Here is a 22131-nt window from a genome sequence, read left to right as displayed (position 1 = left end):
ATGCTCTGAGCCAAGATCATTTACTACCGTACTGATCCCATCCTTTATTAACATACTGACACCACCTCCATTTCTTATCTTCTTGTACTTGGGAAATGTCAAGTAACCTTAAAGATTCAGATCCCAGCAGTAGTTTACTTTACAATCATGTCACTGTAAATACTTAACATTTCATACTCATGTATTTCAATTTCCCCAATCAATTCATCCATCATGCAACAAATGCTCATATAGTGTATTCTTATAAAGAGATTTGCATTTTATTCTTTTTACCACTTCCCCAACTCTAACTTTATTTGCTAGCACAATCTTACATTTGTTCATTCTGTCCCTTCCCCCCTCACTCTAGCTATTATAACCAGTAATTGTCACATGGCAACATTCCACGTCTTACCTCTTCAATATTCAAATTTCATGAACACTTACCCCTAACTATTTAGTTTAGCATCCTTTCTATGGTCCTAGATATACAATTTGCCATACAGTTCAAGTAAAGGACATCCCAAGACCTTACTAATGCAAGTGTTTCATGAATCAAAACTTATTTCTCCCACATCAGTCTTTAAGTTCCACATTCAAGTCTCTAATCTTATGTACTCTTTAACAATTTTTGTGGTTAGATAGTAATCCAGAAATGCTTATCTTTGTAGTTCTGCTTTATTTTAAAATTGAGCCCCTAGTTGCTCATACTCTCTCAGCAGAAACTCCTCAGTCTTACCTGTATCTTGGTACCTACATGGACTGTGACAACAGGATTCCAGTTCAGTTCTAAGGAGACAACTTTAAGCCTAGCACTGGGTACGCAACACAGCTTTCAGGACAGTCACATTCAACAGCAGAAAGCCACGATTATCGCCTTAACTATACTGTCACCAATTACAACTGTATTCATTTTTACTCTCATTTTGAATTATTCCTTGCATCACAGTGCCATGGTCCCTGTACTCAACCACAAAAGCTACAAGAACATTAAAAATGCTGAAAATGTGCAAGACCTGAAGCTCCTTCTGATATACTGCACCTGCCTTCTATTAATGCTATCAATTTTAAAAACTGTTTAATATCTTGACAGTACTAGATTGAACTACTATATCTGTTTAGAGGGAGAAAAATACTCAATCTCATCAAAAGGCGATCTACTCTCCTAATTAATCCTATCAGACATCAACTCTCATGTACCATCTTCGATTCCCTTTCTTGGGTAACTCTTTGAGAGCATCTCTCCCTCAGCGTGCCAAATGGCTCCATGCCAAAATTCTCAGAATTAAGTACTCGTCCTTGCCGACACCTACTTCGCGCATTTGCTAAACCTCTTATATTTGTTTTAGTGATCTAAAGTCACATATTGCCAGTTAGAAAACCTGCGCTACTGACCTATTAGTTAACTAAAGCTAACCTGTCTCTTAGCAAGGGAGCACTCAATTGTCACTGACTGAAACTGGAAGAAATTATAAATTACTGTTACAGTTAACTGTTAAATTCAAACTTGATTTTATCAAAATTCCCTGACTCAACAAATCCCCAGAGTTAAACATCCAACAGAAACTGTTCTTCTTCATCTGAGTTCTTTACCTGAAGTCATATATAACACACAATGCAACAATTTAGACCAGCAGAAGCCACGTAGGCAGGTTCTGAATATACCCCAACTTGAACAGGGATCAAACCTTGCTGTTGGTAACAATGTGATCATTGTTTAGCCAAGTGAGCCAATATACATGTTTACATGTATTTTGTAGCCAGAAATTATAGACAATCACATTAAGAGCCTCCAGTGAAAAAATCTCTCTTCCTCTTCTGACCTTGCAGTTCATGAGTGTTAGAAGGATTCATAAGTCAATACCCATTTGGCCACTTTATGACGCATCTCCCACGGCCTTCAAGTGCTGCAGTTTGACTTGAAATCTGCAGAGGCAGACACCATACCCTACTGTATCAAAAGACTTCCAGAATCTACCGTATTGCTTAAAGGGATCATAACGTGTTGAACTGTGCTTTTGTCGGAAGGTTGCGGTTGTCAAAGCTACAGGACGGAGGTTTGATTGCTCCGTGGTTATCTTGTCATTATCAACTTATTGAAAGTTTGCAGAATAGAATCTCAGTTATAAGGATTAAAGAAATATTCCTGAGCCTCCTGAAAGCTGTTTGCATTGACCAGTATCTTCAGAAACTCACAAGATACAATTCCATATCCTGTGATATTACCGATTGTGAAGACAGCTCAAGTGAACTGGCCAGTACATTGATATTTTTCTTCAGATTTATCCCTCAAATGTATCTGGTTGCCTTTGTGCGAATGGGGGCTTGATTAACAGAAGATTGGGTTTAAATCACAGACATTAATTAGAATATCTGGTTGTTTAACTTTCCTCTGCTAAAGTAACTGCATAATTAATAAAGCGCTAATTCTTTTCCTTACGCTGTAAACTTATTGTCTGTATTGGTCACCCACACAGTTCTGTATTGATTGTTTAAAAAGTATGATTTGGAACCAGTGGAGCAATTTTAAGGGTCATTGAGTATTTTAATTTTATAAAGTTTCAAATACAGAGATAGGAATGCTGATTTGATTTGGCTGTTCATCTCTGCATCGTAACATATGAAACGCCAGTGGTACACAGCACTATCTGGACAAGATTATATTGCTTTTGGAGCTCTGAGATTGTTAAATTATCGAAATTGAGCCGCATCATACATCTTTGGGCTTGGAAAAAACTGCCTGATGACAGCCCTGAGATTAAAGCAGCACAGCCAGAAACATCCAAAGCCAGCAAACAAAAAAATTCTCTCTCCCTTCTCTCTATGTGAACAAAAATACAAAACAGGCCAAGAAATTTAATAGAAAGAATTCTATCACAAGAAGATTTTGGTCCTCTGAATCAACGAATGACTGTCATGTCCAGAAAATAGCATTTCACCATTGCTAAAAACCAAAACAGCAGAGAGAAATAACTCTTCACCTTATGATCTTCAGAATTTTGTCTCCCCTGTCTATAATTTCCACCATATGTCAAACCTTCTGTCTTTAGTCTGTCTTATCCATGAATGAATGAATCCAGGCAGTTGGGACTTTAAACTAGTATAGTTTAAGTCACAGAGTAGTAAATTAGTAGTTTTTTGTCACTTGTTTCTAAAAAGAAAAGCATATTTTCAATAAATAAAAATATTTTATTGTTAATGACAAAAATCTATGAATTATTTTTGTCTGGTTCGGCAATCCATCAGGCTAATGGGTCACCTTGAAGGTTTAATTAGTATTTACGCGTTAGTGACATCTTGCAGAACAGTGTAGGTCAGTTATCAGTGCATTCTTCCTGGTTAAATTGTAACATTAGCCGTAGGAACTCTTTCTGCCATCTTTACTCATATTATATTTTCTTTGGTCAATAAGTACCACTCAGAATTAAAACTAACAATTGATCTAGCATCAAATATCTCTAGCAGAAGACAGTTTGGAATTCTATGATCCTTAGCATGCAACAGTGTTTGCTGATTTCAAGTCCAAAAGGTTCTACCTCTAATTACTAGACAAGCACCTACCTCTAGACACCTAACTAACAGAAATAGCTTCTGAAGAAGGGTCTCTTCACCAGAAATGTTAACTTTAAAGCGGGTTTTGAGAAGATTTGTAGCTCAGGTTGAGGTTCCGGATGCGAGTTTGCTCGCTGAGCTGGAAGGTTAGTTTTCAGATGTTCCGTCACCATTCTAGGTAACATCAGTGAGCCTCCGATGAAGCGCTGGTGTTATGTCCCGCTTTCTATTTATCTGGTTAAGTTTCCTTGAGTTGCTGATGTCATTTCCTGCGTTGGTGATGTCATTTCCTGTTCTTTTTCTCAGGGGATGGTAGATTGATTTGGAGCCAATGTGTTTGTTGATGGAGTTCTGGTTGGAATGCCATGCTTCTAGGAATTCTCGTGCGTGTCTCTGTTTGGCTTGTCCTAAGATGGATGTGTTGTCCCAATCAAAGTGGTGTCCTTCCTCATCTGTGTGTAAGGATACGAGTGATAGTGGATCATGTCGTTTTGTGGCTAGTTGATGTTCATGTATCCTGGTGGCTAGCTTTCTGCCAGTTTGTCCAATGTAGTGTTTGTCACAGTTCTTGCAAGGCATTTTGTAGATGACGTTCGTTTTGTTTGTTGTCTGTATAGGGTCTTCTAAGTTCATTAGCTGCTGTTTTAGTGTGTTGGTGGGTTTGTGGGCTACCCTGATGCCAAGAAGTCCGAGTAGTCTGGCAGTCATTTCGGAAATGTCTTTGATGTAGGGGAGAGTGGTTATGGTTTCTGAGCCCGTCTTGTCAGTTTGTTTGGGTTTATTGCTGAGGAATCGGCGGACTGTGTTCATAGGGTACACATTCTTTTTGAATACGCTGTATAAGTGACTTTCTTCTGCTCTTCGTAGTTCCTCTGTGCTGCAGTGTGTGGTGGTTCATTGGAATAATGTTCTAATGCAGCTTCGTTTGTGGGTGTTGGGATGGTTGTTCCTGTAGTTCAGTATTTGGTCCGTATGTGTTGTTTTCCTGTAGACACTGGTTTGAAGTTCCCCATTGACTGTTTGCTCTACTGTGACATCTAGGAATGGCAGTTTGTTGGCCATTCCTAGATGTCACAGTAGAGCGAACAGCCAATGGGGAACTTCAAACCAGCGTCTACAGGAAAACAACACATACGGACCAAATACTGAACTACAGGAACAACCATCCCAACACCCACAAACGAAGCTGCATTAGAACATTATTCCAATGAGCCACCACACACTGCAGCACAGAGGAACTACGAACAGCAGAAGAAAATCACCTATACAGCGTATTCAAAAAGAATGGGTACTCTATGAACACAGTCTGCCGATTCCTCAGCAATAAACCCAAACAAAGAGACAAAATGGGCTCAGAAACCATAACCACTCTCCCCTACATCAAAGACATTTCCGAAATGACTGCCAGACTACTCGGACCTCTTGGCATCAGGGTAGCCCACAAACCCACCAACACACTAAAACAGCAGCTAATGAACTTAGAAGGCCCTATACAGACAACAAACAAAACGAACGTCATCTACAAAATACCTTGCAAGAACTTTTACTACATTGGACAAACTGACAGAAAGCTAGCCACCAGAATACATGAACATCAACTAGCCACAAAACGACATGACCCACTATCACTCGTATCCTTACACACAGATGAGGAAGGACACCACTTTGATTGGGACAACACATCCATCCTAGGACAAGCCAAACAGAGACACGCACGAGAATTCCCAGAAGCATGGCATTCCAACCGGAACTCCATCAACAAACACATTGGCTCCAAATCAATCTACCATCCCCTGAGAAAAAGAACAGGAAATGACATCACCAAATCAAGGAAACCTAACCAGACAAACAGAAAGCGGGACATAACACCAGCGCTTCATCGGAGGTTCACTGTTGATGTTACCTAGAATGGTGACAAAACATCTGGGAACAAACCTTCCAGCTCAGTGAACCAGCTTACATCTGGAACAAAATAAAGACCCACTCTCTTGTGGACCGAGAGGAGGAGAGCGCTGTGTTGGAGGTGAAAGGAAGACGTCAGGTTGGCTGTGCACCCTTGCAACCAGTGGATCTTAATGCTGGCTTCGGCCTAACGCTGGTTCAGTGATGCAGCCAACCTGCAACGATGGCTGCAGCAAGTGCTCGTGCCCCAGGTCAGGGGGTCCGGAACACCATCCATGTTTCTGTAAAGAAGGTGGATGAAGGTGCACCTGTGGACCGCACCTTCTTCGTGAAGAGGGTCCTGTTGGACTGTTGCGGGTTCGCTGCTGTGGACATTAACTGCCTGCAGGATTTCCCCGGAGAAGGTTTTTACAATGTGACCTTCAGGAGTGCCAAGCTTTGCGAGCGCTTCCTGAAGGTTTGCGAGCGCTTCCTGAAGGTTTTCAAGGAGAAAGGAGGTGAGGGCCCCCCTCTCTGTATTGACCGCTGTCCCGCTGTTTGTGATGCCAGTGCAGAGGAGCCGTATGGTGACTGTACACATGTACAACCCGCATGTGCCAGCGGTTGATGTCCTGACCTTCCTTGGAAGGTATGTGAAGGTGGAAGGGGTCCTAACTGACATCATGGACCCCTTTGGCATCTGGACCAGTAAGAGGCAGGTCAAGGTGACGCTGAGAATGGGAGCGGATGGGAACGTCGTACACCCACCATCCAGCTTCGCGATCGGCAGGAGCAAGGGCTACCTGACCTATGCAGGGCAACCTAAAGTCTGCCAAGCCTGTGGTAAGTCAGGTCACGTGGCGGCCGACTGCAAAGCCACCATCTGCAGGAACTGCAGGGAGGAGGGACACCTTGCAAAGGATTGCCCACAAGAGAAAAGCTGCAACCTTTGCGGGGAAGCAGGCCACCTCTATAGGGCATGCCTGCAGCGGGGGACCACCTACGCCCAGGTCGCCGGCAGGAGCAATGCAGGGCCTGCCCCCACTGGGGAGTGGAAGGCACCAGCGCCCAGCAAGGACCCCATGAATGTGCAGGAGGGCCAGGTCATGCAGGAGGGCCCGGCCCCGCAGGATGGGCCCGAGGCCAGCAAAGCGCCCCTGCAGGCTCCGCTCCCCCCCGACAACCCGGAGTCGATGGAGGCGGCGACAGGCAACCCAGGGGAGTGGACGATGGTCCGGAAAGCGAGGAGGAAGGTGCGTCGTCGGGCCCAGGAACCGCAACCATCAGGCGGGAGGAGGCAGCTACAGGGGGGCTATAAGAGCTCCTCTGACGAGGGGGATTCGGATAGGGCACGCCCAAAGCAAAAGTTAAAGATCTCGAGGGAGAAGGAAAGCAGCACCACGCTTCCTGGTGCGGGAGGCGTCCTGAGGCTCCTTCCGACACCCAGTCACGTGCTGCTGGGGCACTGGAGGGCCCTCCGGAACTTCCAGGCGGGAAGGAGGGAACAGCGCGTCCCCAGCCTGACCCAGAGCCGGACCCTCCTGCCTCCGTACCCCCAACGGGGGGATGCCACCCGGAAGGCAGCACGGACGGTTTCCTGAGCCCGGAGAGTGTCCAGCAGTTAGCCCGGGCAAATGGGCATGAAGGGACAGGTGGAGGGGCTGGACCTTGAACTTGGGGAGGGTACTGCGGTCACTGCCCACAATAGGGGTAGGAGTTGCGAGCATTAATGTGCACAGTGTCAAGTCCACCGCAAGATGTGTATCCACGTTGGTCTACCTGACCACCATCAAGGCGGACCTCCTGTTTCTGCAGGAGTGCGGGATACCGCACTTCAGCAGGTACGGGAAATGGTCCGGCGCCTGGACCTGTGGGCCTTCGACCTGGTCGGGGGGTAACGACTTTTGCTTCTCGGACCTGGCTCGGATTCTGCTGCGGGGGCGCGACTTCACCATCTCTCAAGTTCAGGAGGTGGTGGGGGGGGGGCGCCTCCTAGTGGCTGACGTCACCTACAGGAACGCTCCCCTGAGGCTGATCAACGTGTACGCCCCAGCGATACGGAGTGAGCGGTTGGCCGTCCTGCAGCAGCTTCCACCCCTGCTGGCTACGTTCAGGTCGGTCATCCTAGGCGGAGACTTCAACTGCATCATCGATGCAGATGGAAGATCCGGCGTGGGGACAGCGGGTGGGGGGAGTCAACTGGACGTCACGTCCAGATTCCTGATGGGCACGGTGAAGGACGCCAAGCTGCTCGATAATCTTCAGCACCCCTGCAGACGGAGCGCAGCGGAGGTACACCTGGTCGCGGCCAGACGGGTCTATTCGCTCAAGGATAGACTTCCTGTTTGTGTCACGGGCGTTCTCGGTCAGGTCCACCGGCGTCGAGCTGGTGTTCTTCTCTGACCACTGCTTCCAGCTGGCCGACTGTCACTTACAGGACGACCAGCCGGCCGGCAAGGGGACGTGGAAGCTCAACACGACTCTGTTGACCCCAGAGAACGTCAAGGAGCTTAAGAGGGAGTACGCCGGTTGGAGAACCGTGAAACCCCTCTTTGAATCTCCGGACGACTGGTGGGAGACGGTGAAGGAGAACATCAAGAGGTTCTTTGTCCTCAAGGGTGTTCGGAAGGCGAGGGAGGGGCGGGGAAAGCTGTCGCGACTCCAGAAAAGGGTGCAGAACCTGCTCCTTCTGCAGTTGATGGGGGTCGATGTCACGGAGGACCTCCGCAAGGTGAGGGGCCAGCAAGCCTCGCTCTTCGCCGCGGAGCCTCCAGGATAATCTTCCGGTCCAGGGTCCGCTCCGTGGAGCAGGACGAGACGTGCTCACGTTTCTTCTTTCAGAAGGTGCACAAAGACAGCTCTGTGCTTAGCCGGCTGAAGGAGGACGATGGCTCGGTGACGTCGTCTCAGCTCGACATTTTGAGGATCAGCAGATCCTTCTATGCCGGACTGTATGACACGAAGCCCACAGACAGCACGGCCTCTGAGTCGTTCCTGTCGTCTATCACGGAGGTCTTAGACGACGGCACGAGGGAGTGATTGGACCGGCTGATATCCCTGGATGAGCTGACCAGAGCCCTCAAGTCCTTGGAGAGGAATAGGACTCCCGGGAGCGACGGCTTACCGGTCGAGCTGTATTCCGCTCTGTGGGACCTGGTCAGCCAGGACCTGCTGGAGGTGTATGATAGTGCGCTTCGGGCAGGGGAAATGTGCAAGTCCATGAGCAAGGGCATCATCACCCTCATTTACAAGAGGAAGGGGGAGAGGGAAGAAATTAAGAATTAGCGTCCCATTTCACTATTGAACGTGGACTACAAAATCCTGGCCAAGGTCATAGCCAACCGGGTCAGGTCTGTCCTGGAGTCGGTGATTCACCCTGACCAAACCTGTGCTGTGCCGGGCAGGAAGATCGCTGAGAGCCTCGCGCTCATCAGGGATACGATCGCCTACGTACAGGACAGGCGGGTGGACACCTGCCTCGTCAGCCTGGATCAGGAGAAGGCCTTCGACAGGGTCTCTCGTGCTTACATGAGGGACGTCCTCTCCAAATTGGGGTTCGGGGAGGGCATCCGCAATTGGATCCGGCTGCTCTACGCCAACATCGTTAGCGCAGTCTCGATCAACGGGTGGGAATCGGACAGTTTTCCTGTCAGATCTGGAGTCAGGCAGGGCTGCCCGCTCTCTCCTGCCTTGTTCGTGTGCTGTGTGGAGCCCTTTGCCGCATCCATCAGGAAGGACGTGAGCCTGAAGGGCGTGACTATCCCAGGCAGCGGAGGCCTTCAGGTCAAGACCTCCCTGTACATGGACGATGTCGCCGTCTTCTGCACCAGTCGTCGGTCGGTGAGTAGACTATTGGACATCTGCGGCCGGTTTGACTGGCCTTGGGTGCCAAAGTCAATAGGGGTAAGAGCGAGGTCATGTTCTTTGGGAACTGGGGCGACTGCTCCTTCATCCCCTTCACCGTCAGGACAGACTACCTCAAGGTGCTGGGTGTTTGGTTTGGTGGAGCTGGGGCGTGCACTAAGACTTGGGAGGAGTGTATCACCAAACTGAAGCAGAAGCTGGGCAGGTGGACGCTCCGGTCCCTCTCCATCGCGGGTAAGAACCTGGTTGTCAGGTGCGAGGGGCTTTCGGTACTGTTGTACGTGGCACAGGCCTGGCCTATTCCCTGGACCTGCGCCGCTGCGGTCACCCGGGCCATCTTCCACTTCATTTGGGGGTCGAGGATGGACTGGGTCCGCAGGGACACCATGTACAAAGACCTGGAAAATGGGGGAAAGGGCGTACTGAACACCACCCTTGCCCTGACGGCTACCTTTGTGTGCGGCTGCATCAAGCTGTGCGTAGATCCTCAGTATGCAAACACCAAGTGTCACTACTTACTGAGGTTCTACCTGTCCCTGGTGTTGCGAAGGATGGGCATGGCCTCGTTGCCACGGAACACTCCGAGTAGTTGGACCGTTCCGTACCACCTGTCCTTCGTGGAGAAATTTTTGAAAGGAAACACCTTTGACCACAAGGCAGTCATCAGCGGTCAGCACGTAGTATCCTCGAGACCCTTCAGGGAAAAGGAGAGGGTGGATCCCGTCGTGTGGTTCCCCACACAGACTGCCAAAGTCGTTTGGCAGAATGCCTCATCGCCAGAACTTTCAAACAAGCACAAGGACATTGCTTGGCTGGCGGTGAGAGGGGCTCTGCCAGTAAGATCCTTTATGCATGCCCGGAATCTCTGCGCCACCGCACGCTGCCCTCGAGGTGGCTGCGGGGGGGGACGAGACGGTCGATCACCTCCTTCTGGAGTGTGCCTATGCGCAGGAGGTCTGGAGGGGGATGCAGTGGTATTTGTCGAGGTTTGTCCCGAGCAGCTCCGTGACGCAGGACTCCGTGTTCTACGGGCTGTTTCCCGGGACGCACACCGAGACCAACATCAACTGCGCCTGGAGGACCATCAATGCGGTGAAAGACGCTCTTTGGTCTGCCCGCAACTTGCTGGTCTGCCAGCTGAAAGAACTGACACCGACCGAATGTTGCAGACTGGCACACTCCAAGATCCAGGACTACGTGCTGAGGGACGCGCTAAAGCTTGGGGCAGCTGCCGCCAAGGGGCGGTGGGGAAGACCACCGTATGAAACCCCTCATCCAGAATAGAAAAAAGGGCCCTATCTGGTACCTGGGCCCAGCTGGCGCCTTCCGCCAACTGGTCAGGGGCCAAATGGGACTGTGCGGGGAGACAACTGCCGGTGTACTTTCCTTGCTTTGTTTTTTCTTCTTCTTTGTTTTTTACCTTTTAGTTGGTGAATGTACCCCCGGGTAACCCGGAGCGGCTTGCATGATTGGGTAGGTGTACAAAAAAGAAAACATATTTATACATCTTCTGAATAAAGTATATTTTTTCAAATAAAAAAAGGTGATGAAACGTCTGAAAACTAACCTTCCAGCTCAGTGAGCAAACTCACACCCAGATGTTAACTTTATTTTTTCTCCACAAATGCTGTCAGACCTGTTGAGATTTTCTAACAACTTGTTTTTGTTTCTGAATTCCAGCACCTGCAGTTCTTTTACTTTTTTGAGTTAGAAATAGTTTCCCTCTACCTAATTCCCCACAGTATCCTGAAATATTTGATCAAGTGACTTACGTTTTACGTTTTAAGTACAACACAAGTAAGAAAAAACAAAATACTGTTGATCCTGGAAATTTGAATCAAAAGAAAAATGACTGAAACATTCAGCAGTTCAAGCACCATTTATGGCAAGAAAGAGAGTTAATGTTTCAGGTCAATGACCTTTTATGCAATTCTTAATATTTCCAACACTCTTTAATTATTCTGTTTATTTGTTGTTTGTTAACTCCCTGTTGTTTAACTCAGAGCCCAGCAATTATTTCACGAAATTCCCATCAAGGCCCTATATCTTTCCAGAGGGATACAGCAAGGATTAGTAATAGCGATCAGAGTGTCTAACCAGGCACTTTTTGGTTGAAGAGTGGTTTGAGGGTTCTTGTGGAAAGGTGGCAGAGTCCCAATTCTGGTCGGGGAGGCCCAAGTTCAACTTGTATCTGCTCCAAAGATGTATAGTAACATACCTGAACAGGTTGATTAGAAAATATTCAGTCTTTTGGAAATAAAGATCAGCATTAGAATAGCCTGCTTATCATCTGTGCCTTTGTATGTTATAGTTTTCGTGTATATACCTGGATCTTTTTTGGGCTCCAGTACTTCAAGATTTTTCACCATTTAGAAAATACGTGGTTTCCTTTTAAGGTCCAAAATGGATCACCACATATCTGTCAAAGCAAGTCAACATGTAGACATAGTAGGCGAATAGGACTTGCTTCAGTTAGGACACAGGCCATGTTTTGGATGACCTCGAGTTCACGGAGGCAACAGTATAGAAAATCAGTGCATTGAAGTAGTTACAAAGACAGATGAGCTGAGATGAGTGAAGTCGAAGTATGATAATTGTCTTCATTTACGTTCTACCTAAAGGCAGGTCCTTGGCTCATAGTCTTTCCATGGATCTCCACCTAGTGCCACTTCTTTCATTTGCCAGTAACTTTGTTCAATTTCTAAGCCATCCAACTTCAATATTATCTTCCTTCCTCTATTTTATTTGAAGTCTATCCTTCATTATGTCTCTCATAATATATCCTAGTCAGTGATCTGCATTTTCCTAATTACGTTCAATAATTTTTTTTGTTCATTCACTCCCCCCACCTACAGCATTTGATATATTTTATGCCCAGCAGATTATTTCAGTGCTCCTCCAAACCAACATTTCAAAGGTCTTTAGCAAGTTGGTCTCCCCCTTTCACAAATCAAGCTCTTCACAAGTCACTTTTTCATCTTTCTGGTTCACAACTACAACTTCTGACCAAATATGATCTTTCCCATTGCCCTCCTTGTTCTTATTTCTTTGTTGTGTCTTCTTCCTGCAAATCGTATCATTCCTTCCAGTACTTTTTCTTCTCATTTCTTGGTGATTTTTAGATGCGATGGTTTTGTCAACATTTGCTTTCACCCCCATGGTGTCATTACTCTATTAGCTTTTGTAGTCTTTCTTCTGTGGTTGCTACACATGCCTATCATCCGTAACTCTACCTGATGTGAGTCACCCGCTAATCGTAACACCAGATTCTGCCTCTTCAATTTATCATTGCCTTTGCATAGGCAATGAACACTATTTCTAATTTGAAGGCACTAACCTCCTTTTCCAATTAGAAAAGGTTCTGTGACATTTTTGCCGTCTGACCCATGTGCAGATTTATTGCAAGTCATCTACCTCCCCAGTCTACTCCAACGTCTTTCAGCACTTGATCCAGTCAACCCATGAAATGTTTTCTCAAAATCTACAAAACAAGCACATAATTCCTGTCCAAACTCCTGACCAATTATAATTCATTGATCTCAACATGCCAGTTGCTTCTTGTTCCTCTTCCTCCTTGAAATCCAAACTGGTCATCTCTGACGTAGTTCTGTGCCTTCACACAAGTTTGTTCTCACCTCCAAAACAACTTTTGATGCATGGGCAGATGGACTACTCCTATAATAGTTAGTAATTCTATTAAAGTTAGAACATCAACACGCGTTTGACTTCTAGTGATAATCATTACTACCTGCATGAGGTCCTTTGACCATTCGCTTGACAGTAAATACTTTAAGACAGTTTAGTAAACGCTGATGTTAAGTTTGCTTCCATGTTTTAAATCAACAGGCAATCATATAAAGGTGGAAACTGAGAATCTTAGACGACATGAATATGAAGTTGGAAGGATCAAGTGAAACACTAAGGGTGCACACAGACCGGTTCATTTTCTTGATTGTTGCCAGGGACAGACTAGAGCTGATTCCTGAGAAACAGATTCTGGAGTGGTGATTGAAAGTAATGGCAGCAGGTCACACAATATTTAAATGAAGGATATATCTACTCATCCAAATAGGATGCGAGATAAGCTGCCTGATAATGTATCAACAGTGAAGGAGTTGAGGCAGGTATTGGTAAGATAGAACTGGGTGTTGTCAACATACATTTGAAAATTATACCAAGGCTTCAGATAGTGATGCTAAGGGGCAGCTTTTAGATGAAAAAGTAGAAAGGGGCTGAATTGAATCTTTGGGCACTCACTGATAATAGTATGTGAACAGAAATGTGGATTGAAAGCAATAAGGGAACGATTAAAGATTACCTTGTTATTAACATAACAATGTGGATAATGAGCGCTTACAAGCTGAATAGCTGGTTGCAGAGGTAGAAAGGAAAGTTTATACAGAAGGAGAGATGGGAGTGGGGTGGAAGGAAGATAGTAAAGTTAGGGAAGGAAACATTGAAAGTTGAGAAGGAGGCTAAAATTGGAGAGAGGTGAGAAGTCATCACTGCAGAGACAGGGGAAGAAATACGCGAGAAGCCTGGAGTGACATTTGGGTGTAATGTACAAAACTAAGACTTTAAGTGAGAGTCAGAACTCTGGAACACAGAGAAGGAGGTGGAGTTCCCAGGAGGAGTTGCAACAGTTTGATCTGAGCAAAATGGCAAAAGATATAGTCAGGTAGGGATGCTTTATTAAAGAGTAAATTATTGTTGTGTAATAATATTGATACACCTTTAAAGGGAGTACCTCTTAAACAACTTGTCAGCCTCCATTTCAAATATCCACTTAACAGGAATGTGATACATTAGTGATAATGGGAACTGCAGATGCTGGAGAATCCAATATAATAAAGTGTGGAGCTGGATGAAAACAGCGGGCCAAGCAGCATCTCAGGAGCACAAAAGCTGACGTTTCGGGCCTAGACCCTTCATCAGAGAGGCTCTCTGATGAAGGGTCTAGGCCCGAAACGTCAGCTTTTGTGCTCCTGAGATGCTGCTTGGCCTGCTGTGTTCATCCAGCTCCACACTTTATTATCTGTGATACATTAGTACAAGTTTTCCGATGAGGTGCGCTTGTCAGGGAGACAGGTCTTTCCCTTTACCATCACAACATATGGAAGCTTTTGAAAAAAATTATAATTTTACCTTGGAGAAGTTTATCAAGTTCTTTTGATCCCGTTGTGACCTGAATGATTTCTGAGCGCCTCTGGTGGAACTCTGTAGCTGTAGTAAAGCCCATTGGCACAAGTTTAGCTGCTTCAGCCTAGAAGAAAACAAAGACGTGACAGGGTAGCAGCTGGTGGCAAAGACATCCAAATTTAACCTCAAAGCTTACAACAAAATGTTAATAAAAACAATGCATTTCCTTTATAAATACAAAGGCCCACAAACTCTGCCAACATCATTACATGTTACTTGACAATTTAGGATTATTAAATCCAGGATTCTCTCTTCAAGTTTTCAGGAGTTCAATATTGGCGCCGAAGTCTAAAATCCAATGAAATATTCATTCTGGAAATAATTGCCTGTCTTTTGGTGCACTTAGCCCACTTCATTTATGTTATTGTGCATTTACAAAACATGCTAGTGTAAGAACAATGTATTATCACTCTCAAACAAAATGTATTTATTTTCAAGAGCCGCCTGTTTGGAACACAACATGGTCTTTGATTGTTGCTAATTAGAGATTTAACTCTGCTTCTGATTTTCAAAATATTTCTACTTCTCAGAATTGTTTACTTGTGTTCATATTGCGTTTTTGATCAAAGACAAATATCACAGAAACTGAATTCAACAGTAAAGAGGAACAAGCTTACTTTGTAGGAAGAAAACAATGACAGAATTATTAATGATTCTCAGAATTACTTTAAAATTTATATCACATTTGTATTTTGTTAGCAAACTAAATAGTCCATTTACATTCAGAAAGGTTTCAGAAACAGTTATAAGATGAACAACGAATTAACTGCAGCAACTGTGATTGCTCTGTGACAGCACTGTGATCAGTGAAAGTTAATGGGAGATTTAATAAGGATATTCAAAATGATGAGGAATTTTGATAGAGTACATAAGCAAGAAACTATTTCTACCAAGACGAGGTGTGTTAATCAGATGATACTAATTTAATCAGCAAGACAGTGACAGGGGAAATTAGATTTTTTTTAAAATGCAGCTGGTTGTTCTCATTGGGAATGCTCTGCCTGAAAGAATGATGGAAGCAGAATTGGTAATAACTAACAAAAAGGATGCCGAAAAATAATTCCATGGAACAAAATTCACAGGTCTACCGGAAATGGGAAGCTGGACTGGTTTGTTTGGCAATTTCAAATAGATGGCACAAATACATGAACTGAATTGCCTTCTTTTGTGTTATACGATTATTCCAAGTTTAAAAACTGGTTATATATTCAACGTATTTATGCATTAGTAATCAACCAATTCCAAGAAAGGAGAGAAGCTATGGATCTGCTTAGTTTGTGAGGATTATTAAAAAAGTATAAACTATTCTATAAAGTACCAGTAAGAAGTGACTGGCTTGCCTTCATTCAAAACAATCTTGTAAGTCATCTAAGCTGTGCCTTTGTGTTCCCCCTAAAATAGACAAGCAAATTTCAGTGTCTATTTTAAGGAAGGGATATTACTGCAATAGAATTATGCATTTTCTGGTTCATTAAGTAAATGGGTTCAGGCCAGTTGGATGTCATCATCTTGCGTACTGCCATGTAAAATACACAAAACTGAAGATATGTGCCTTTTATGTTAATAGCAGTTCTGGGATAATCATTGTAGATAGTGTTAGACAGAGGGCTTTTTTTTAACACTGGAGAGAGGGGACATAAGTTTCTACAGCATAAAGAAATCCTTGCACTCAAGTCACTGTGGAAGTGAAGTCTAGGATTTAGTAAAATTTATGGAGGGCAACTTGGACAAGAACAGGCTAGTCCTTTGAAAGGAGATTGAAACTAACTTGCAAGGTTGGGCAAGGACCACAAAGAATGCAAATGATTCTGAGGAAAGGGTAGGGAACAGTATACAGGTGGATGGTTCAAATTTAACAGCCATGGTAGACTTGATTGTTCAAATGGCCTTCTTTATCTTCTCAGATTGCAAGCATAAAAACTTTATTCCAGTCATTGGAATTTTAATTGAGGAAATCATATGGATAAATTTTTTTTCCAAAAGACATTGAGCAATTTACCTTGTTCAACAGAAGGGGATGTGAAATGTTAATATAAAATGGTGACTATTATAAAACATGCTTAAGATGGACATTATAAATGTTTACCTAGGAAACTTCCATAAATGTAGGCATGAAAATATTGACAGGGCTTGACTTGAGAAAATGAAGTGCAAACCTTAACTTATATTTCTATGTTTAACATTCTGAAATATCCCATGGCACTTCACAGGAGCTCACAAAACAACATATGATGCTAAGACACATAAATAGATATTAAGTAAGAAGGCCAAAAGCCTGGGGAAAGAGATATAGGCTTTACAAATTACCTTATAGGTGAAAAGTGAGGTAGGTATCCAGCTCCCCAGCTAGACAAATTACAGGGATAGAGTGGGAGACCAGGAAGAATTGGAAAACAATGAAATAGCTTTAAAATCAAAAGGATGCTTGGCGTGTAACTAATGCAGAATAGAATGCACAGGAATGACAGGTGAACAGGATTTGAGTTAAGATACATAGCGAAGTCTCAAATCACATCTAGGCTGCAGACAGGTTGTAAGGAATGAGGAAGAAGGTTACCTTTGTCATGGTCTCACAGAATGTAATTTGTGACACTGACTTTTAAGAAAAGCCATTTTGCTTCTGGTTGGAGGGATTTAATCATGGAATGCAGAGAAAGATTTGGAAGGCAACAGCACGTTCGAAGGTCCCATTGAAAATGCACCATCAGTAAGCTTGCATGGTTAGGGAGGAGAGTCACATCCAGAATGAGACACAACCCAAGTGATACATAGCTTGGTTAATTTGGTGGCAACATGGAAATTAGTGTAAAGGGGAAAGAGGTGCTTTCTGCTTACTTTTTCTCTGGCTCAGTTTGTAAATTTTGTTTAAACAGATGAAATGAAACCGAGGATCATGGGCCAAACACAAAGCAGTGATATCACAGGTAAACCATAAGTTCACTGATTGATGATAGCCACTAACTGGACTATGACAGCTTACTTTCAGAGTGAAGGTAAATAGGGGAAATATTTACAGGCTACATAACTAAAAGACCAATATGAAATTTTTAAAAATTAAATTAAGAATTAAGCAATTAAATTAAAGATGCCAGACCAGATAATGTGTTGTAACTACAAGATGTGGGAGCTGGCGGACCCCATTATGGTTCATAGCGACCACATCTGCAGCAAGTGTTTGGTGCTGGAGGAACTCCAGCATCGAGTTGATGAGTCTGAGCTTTGAATATTGAAACACATCAAGAAGAGAGTGTGTTACCTGGACACTGTGTCTCTGGAGGCAGTCACACCCATTAGATTCAGTCAGTGATCAGGAAAAGGACAGTGTAACTACAAATGGGGCAGGTAGAGGGATGCAGGAAGTAGTGCTGAAGGTGTCTCTGCCCTTGACCTTGTCCAACAGGTTTTAGAATTTTCTCTGTGTGGTTAAGAGCAGGGGCTGTAGGGAGGATGAGCAAACTGACCGTAACATCATAGTCCAGCAAGCCAATCATGGGGGGTGGGGCTGTGTGGCGGAGAGAAGAGAGAGAAATGTAATTGTAATCAGGGATAGTATAGTCAGAGGAATTGACACTGTTCTCTGCAGCCAGGATCAAGAGTTCAGAAGACTGTGTTGCCTGTCTGGTAACCAGGTTACAGGAACTTGGATTGGGAGCAGAGAGATCTATTTGCCGTACTTTAATTTGTGCAGTATATGAAGCAATGTAACTGAGCTTGTAGTGCAGATTGAAATTGGCAGGTAAGATGTTATAGATATCACACAGACATGGCTCTAAGGGGATCAAGGTTGGGGTCTAAACACCCAAGCATACAAGTCCTATCAAAAGGATAGAAAGATGGGCAGAGGGGGACAGGGTTAACAAATGAGAGAGGAGACAAAGAAATGATGGGAGGCAACAGCCTAGTGGGTCTTATCTCTGGACTCTTACTTTAGAGATCCTAAATAACGTTCTGGGAACCTGGGTTCAAATTCCACCATGGAAAATGGTGGAATTTGAATTCAATAAAAATAAATCTAATAACCATGAATCGATTGTTGATTGTCAGGAAAACACATCTGGTTCATTAATGTCCTTTAGGGAAGGAAAGGTTGTCCTTGCTGACCTGTGACTTCAGACCCATAGCGATGTTTTCTTAACTGCCCTCTGGACAATGAATGCTGGCATTAACTAGCAATGCCCTTATCCACAAGGGAATAAAAAAATGAATAAATCAATTGATAGCAAGAAGTGCTAAAGTCAGAAGGTTCAGAATCTGTGTGGGTAGATTTGAGGAACCACAAGATTTAAGAAAAAACATGCTGATGAGAATTGTGTACAGGCCTCCTAGCAGTAGTCAGGATGTGGGGAAGAAAATAAATCAAAAGATTGGAAAAGGCATGTAAGAAAGACATTATTACAATAATGATGGGGAACTTCAAAAGGAAAAGCATACAATGTGATGAAGATTATGGGAAGTTTTGAAAAACCAACAGAGGGAACTAATAAGCAACAAAAAGTTAGGAGATATGCAATACGAGACTAAGCTAGCTTGTAATATAAAAGAAGATTGCAAGCATTTTTTTCAGATATCTGAAAGGTAAGACAGATACAAAAGTGGACATTGAACCACTGGAAAACAAGGCTGTAGGAGTAGTAATAAAGAACAAAGAAATAGTGGAGAAACTGAACCAGTACTTTGCATCAGTTTTCATTGTGGAAGACATCAGTAGCAGACCAGAATTTCAACAGAGTTGTGGTCAGAGGTGAGTTATTGCGGCCATCAATAAGAAGGTGCTGATGAAGCTGAAAAGCCGGAAGGTGGATAAATTACCCAGACCAGATAGACTACATCCCAGAGTTCTGAAGTAGAAACACACTGAAACAATTGTAGATACATTGGTGGTGATTGGAGGGTCACAGCAGATTGGAAAATGGTTAACGTAACACCCCTGTTTAAGAAGGGAGGGAGGCAGAAGACAGAAAACTGTAAGCTGGCTAGCCCGACCTCCGTTGTTGATAAGATTTTACAGCGCATTTCTAAAGGTGAGACTGCGGAGTGCTTGGAAGTGCATACTAAAATAGGAGAAGTACCTGTCAAATCTTGTAGAATTCTCTGAGGTAATGACCAAGTTAGCTAAAGGAGAGCCAGTGAGCATGATCTTTTTAAGATTTCCAGAAGCTATTAAACAAGTGCTGCACAGGAGGCTGTTAAACAAAATAAGAGGCATGGTGTTGGGGACAAGATTTGGTCTGGATAGCGGATTGGCTAATTGACAGAAGACAAAGAGTAGGGATAAAGGGGTCTTTTTCAGGATGGCAGTCGGTGATTTGAGTTTCGCAGAGACTGGTGTAGAGATCACAACTATTCACATTATGCTTTTATGATGTGGACAAAGAAATGAGCGTGGTTGTTGCTAGGTTTGCAGATGACACAAGGAAAAAGTAGTGCTGAGGAAGCAGTGAGGCTGCAGGAAGACTTGGGCAGGTAAGGAAAGTAGGCAAAGAGTGGCAGATGCAATAGCGTGTGGTGAAGTGTGAGGATATGCACTTTGTTAGGAAGAATAGAGGCATAGATTATTTTCTAAACACACAAAGGGACTTGGGAGATAATGGGAACTGCAGATGCTGGAGAATCCAAGATAACAAAGTGTGAATCTGGATGAACACAGCAGGCCAAGCAGCATCTCAGGAGCACAAAAGAAGGGTCTAGGACCAAAACGTCAGCTTTTGTGTTCCTGAGATGCTGCTTGGCCTGCTGTGTTCATCCAGCTTCACACTTTATTATCTTATCAGGGACTTGGGAGTCCTAGCTCAGGGTCCTCTTCAAGTTAAATGGGGATTGAGTTGGCAGTTAGGAAGACAAATGCAATGTTAGCATTCATTTCTAGAGGGATAGAATACAACAACACAAACATTCTGCTGAAGGATTTTGCATTTGGAATATTGAGAACAGTTTTGGACCCCATATCTAAGGAAGGATTTGTTGGCATTAGAGGGGTCTAGGAGGTTTACAAGCACGATCCCAGGGACGAAAGGCTTGTTACATGAGGAATGCTCGAGAACTCTAGATCCATACTCAATGGAGTTTCGAAGCATGAGGGGAGGAGATCTCATCAAAATTTAAAGAATACCAAGGAGCCTACATAGAGTGGAGGTGGAGAAGATGTTTCCACTAGTAGGACAGACTAATAGCCGAAGGCACAGCCTCAAAGGGAAGGGGTGACACTTGCGAACTGAGATAAGGTGGAATTTCTTCGACAGGAGGGTTAATCTGTAGAACTCTGCTGCAGAGAGCTGTGGAGGACAAGTCATTGAGTGTATATAAGACAGAGATATATTGGTTCTTGATCAGTAAAGGGTTCAAACATTATGGGTAGAAGGCAGGAGATGAGAGGACATGATTGAATGGTGGAGCAGACTCGATAGGCAAAGTTGCCTAATTCTGCTCCTGTATCTTATGGTTTTTGGAGCAATGATGTTTATAGAAATAGCATGATTTGTGGGAGAAAAGAAAGTATTAGACCCAGCTTCCCTTCTTCCTCAGCAAACCAACATAATATCAGAATCATTTCACACTTTCCATCGTTTTGATCTAATCCAAAGTGAAGATTCTATGACCTGCTGGTAGACATTCTAAAAAAAAGGGCTGGACTTTCTCAACAGATGCTTGCATGGTTCTACTGTATGGGTAGCGCAGCTTTTGCACTTCAAACTAATTTCAATTGGCTCGGCAGAAGAACCCACACAGCTTAATGATAACTTCAACTTCAGTAATTAGTATTTTTAGGTTTTATGGTCATTTTAAGTTAAAATTTTGATAACTTTATAATTCAATGTAGAATTATAAAATCCTATAATTATGTGCCCTTAATTAGTGCCCCCGGCAAAAATATAATTTATTTTTAATTACTGCACAGCTGTAATCTGAAAAAAATTCAAAGCAAGCTCTCAACACATTTTCATATCATTTTAATGTTCTTTTTAATGAATTCCATTACCAGTTCCAGACCACACAATGAATATCCGACATATGGGTACAACATTCATTTCAAACTTTTATTGTCCCAGCTGGTAACAGGTCGAGTGCTGTAAGCGGCATGAGTAACGCAAAGACTGGACAAGGGGAAGTTAAACAAATCATCTTGGTTTTCACTCCTGAATCAGAAATCAAACTCTAGGCCTGAAACGTCAGCTTTCCTGCTCCTCTAATGCTGCTTGGCCTGCTATGTTCATCCAGCTCTACACCTTATTATCTCAGATTCTCCAGCATCTGCAGTTCCCACTATCTCTCAGCATAAAAAGAGCAACCTGTTTTAAATCTCTCTGACGTAAATAAAAAATTTGGTGAATATGTAAAAAAATGTTATCCTCCCACGTCTATGCAATGATTCCTGCCGAAAATGCACAAGCATTGGTACCCAATGAAATCACATTGGTTATAAAGCCCTTCAGAAGAATGCCAAAATAGCATGTCAACCTGCATTGCCCAAATTAATTTTTTTTTAAAAAGACTTCACAGGATGTAGGCAAAGCCTCATTTAACTTCTAGTCCCAAAAATAAAACTGTCTCACCAAGACAATAGAAAGCTTATTAAAGTATATTGTAGAGGGCATCAACGTTTTTCAGAAAGGTTGGGAAAGCAGAGATATAGAGTAAACATTAATTAGATAACAGTAT

At 43.7% G+C, this 22131-nt stretch overlaps 1 protein-coding gene across 1 annotated transcript in view; it reads right to left on the bottom strand.

The window, feature by feature from the left end:
- rad51 (RAD51 recombinase) overlaps positions 1 to 22131 on the bottom strand; it is a 76792-nt gene that overhangs the window by 30490 nt on the left and 24171 nt on the right. The window contains exon 4 of the mRNA XM_048537759.2: positions 14422 to 14539. Within this exon, the coding sequence (XP_048393716.1) occupies positions 14422 to 14539 (118 nt within the window). The remainder of the gene's footprint in view (positions 1 to 14421; positions 14540 to 22131) is intronic.

Source organism: Stegostoma tigrinum, chromosome 10, assembly GCF_030684315.1.
Source record: "Stegostoma tigrinum isolate sSteTig4 chromosome 10, sSteTig4.hap1, whole genome shotgun sequence".
In the NCBI taxonomy this organism is placed as follows: Eukaryota; Metazoa; Chordata; class Chondrichthyes; order Orectolobiformes; family Stegostomatidae; genus Stegostoma; species Stegostoma tigrinum.
This window is presented reverse-complemented; position numbering and strand designations above follow the sequence as displayed.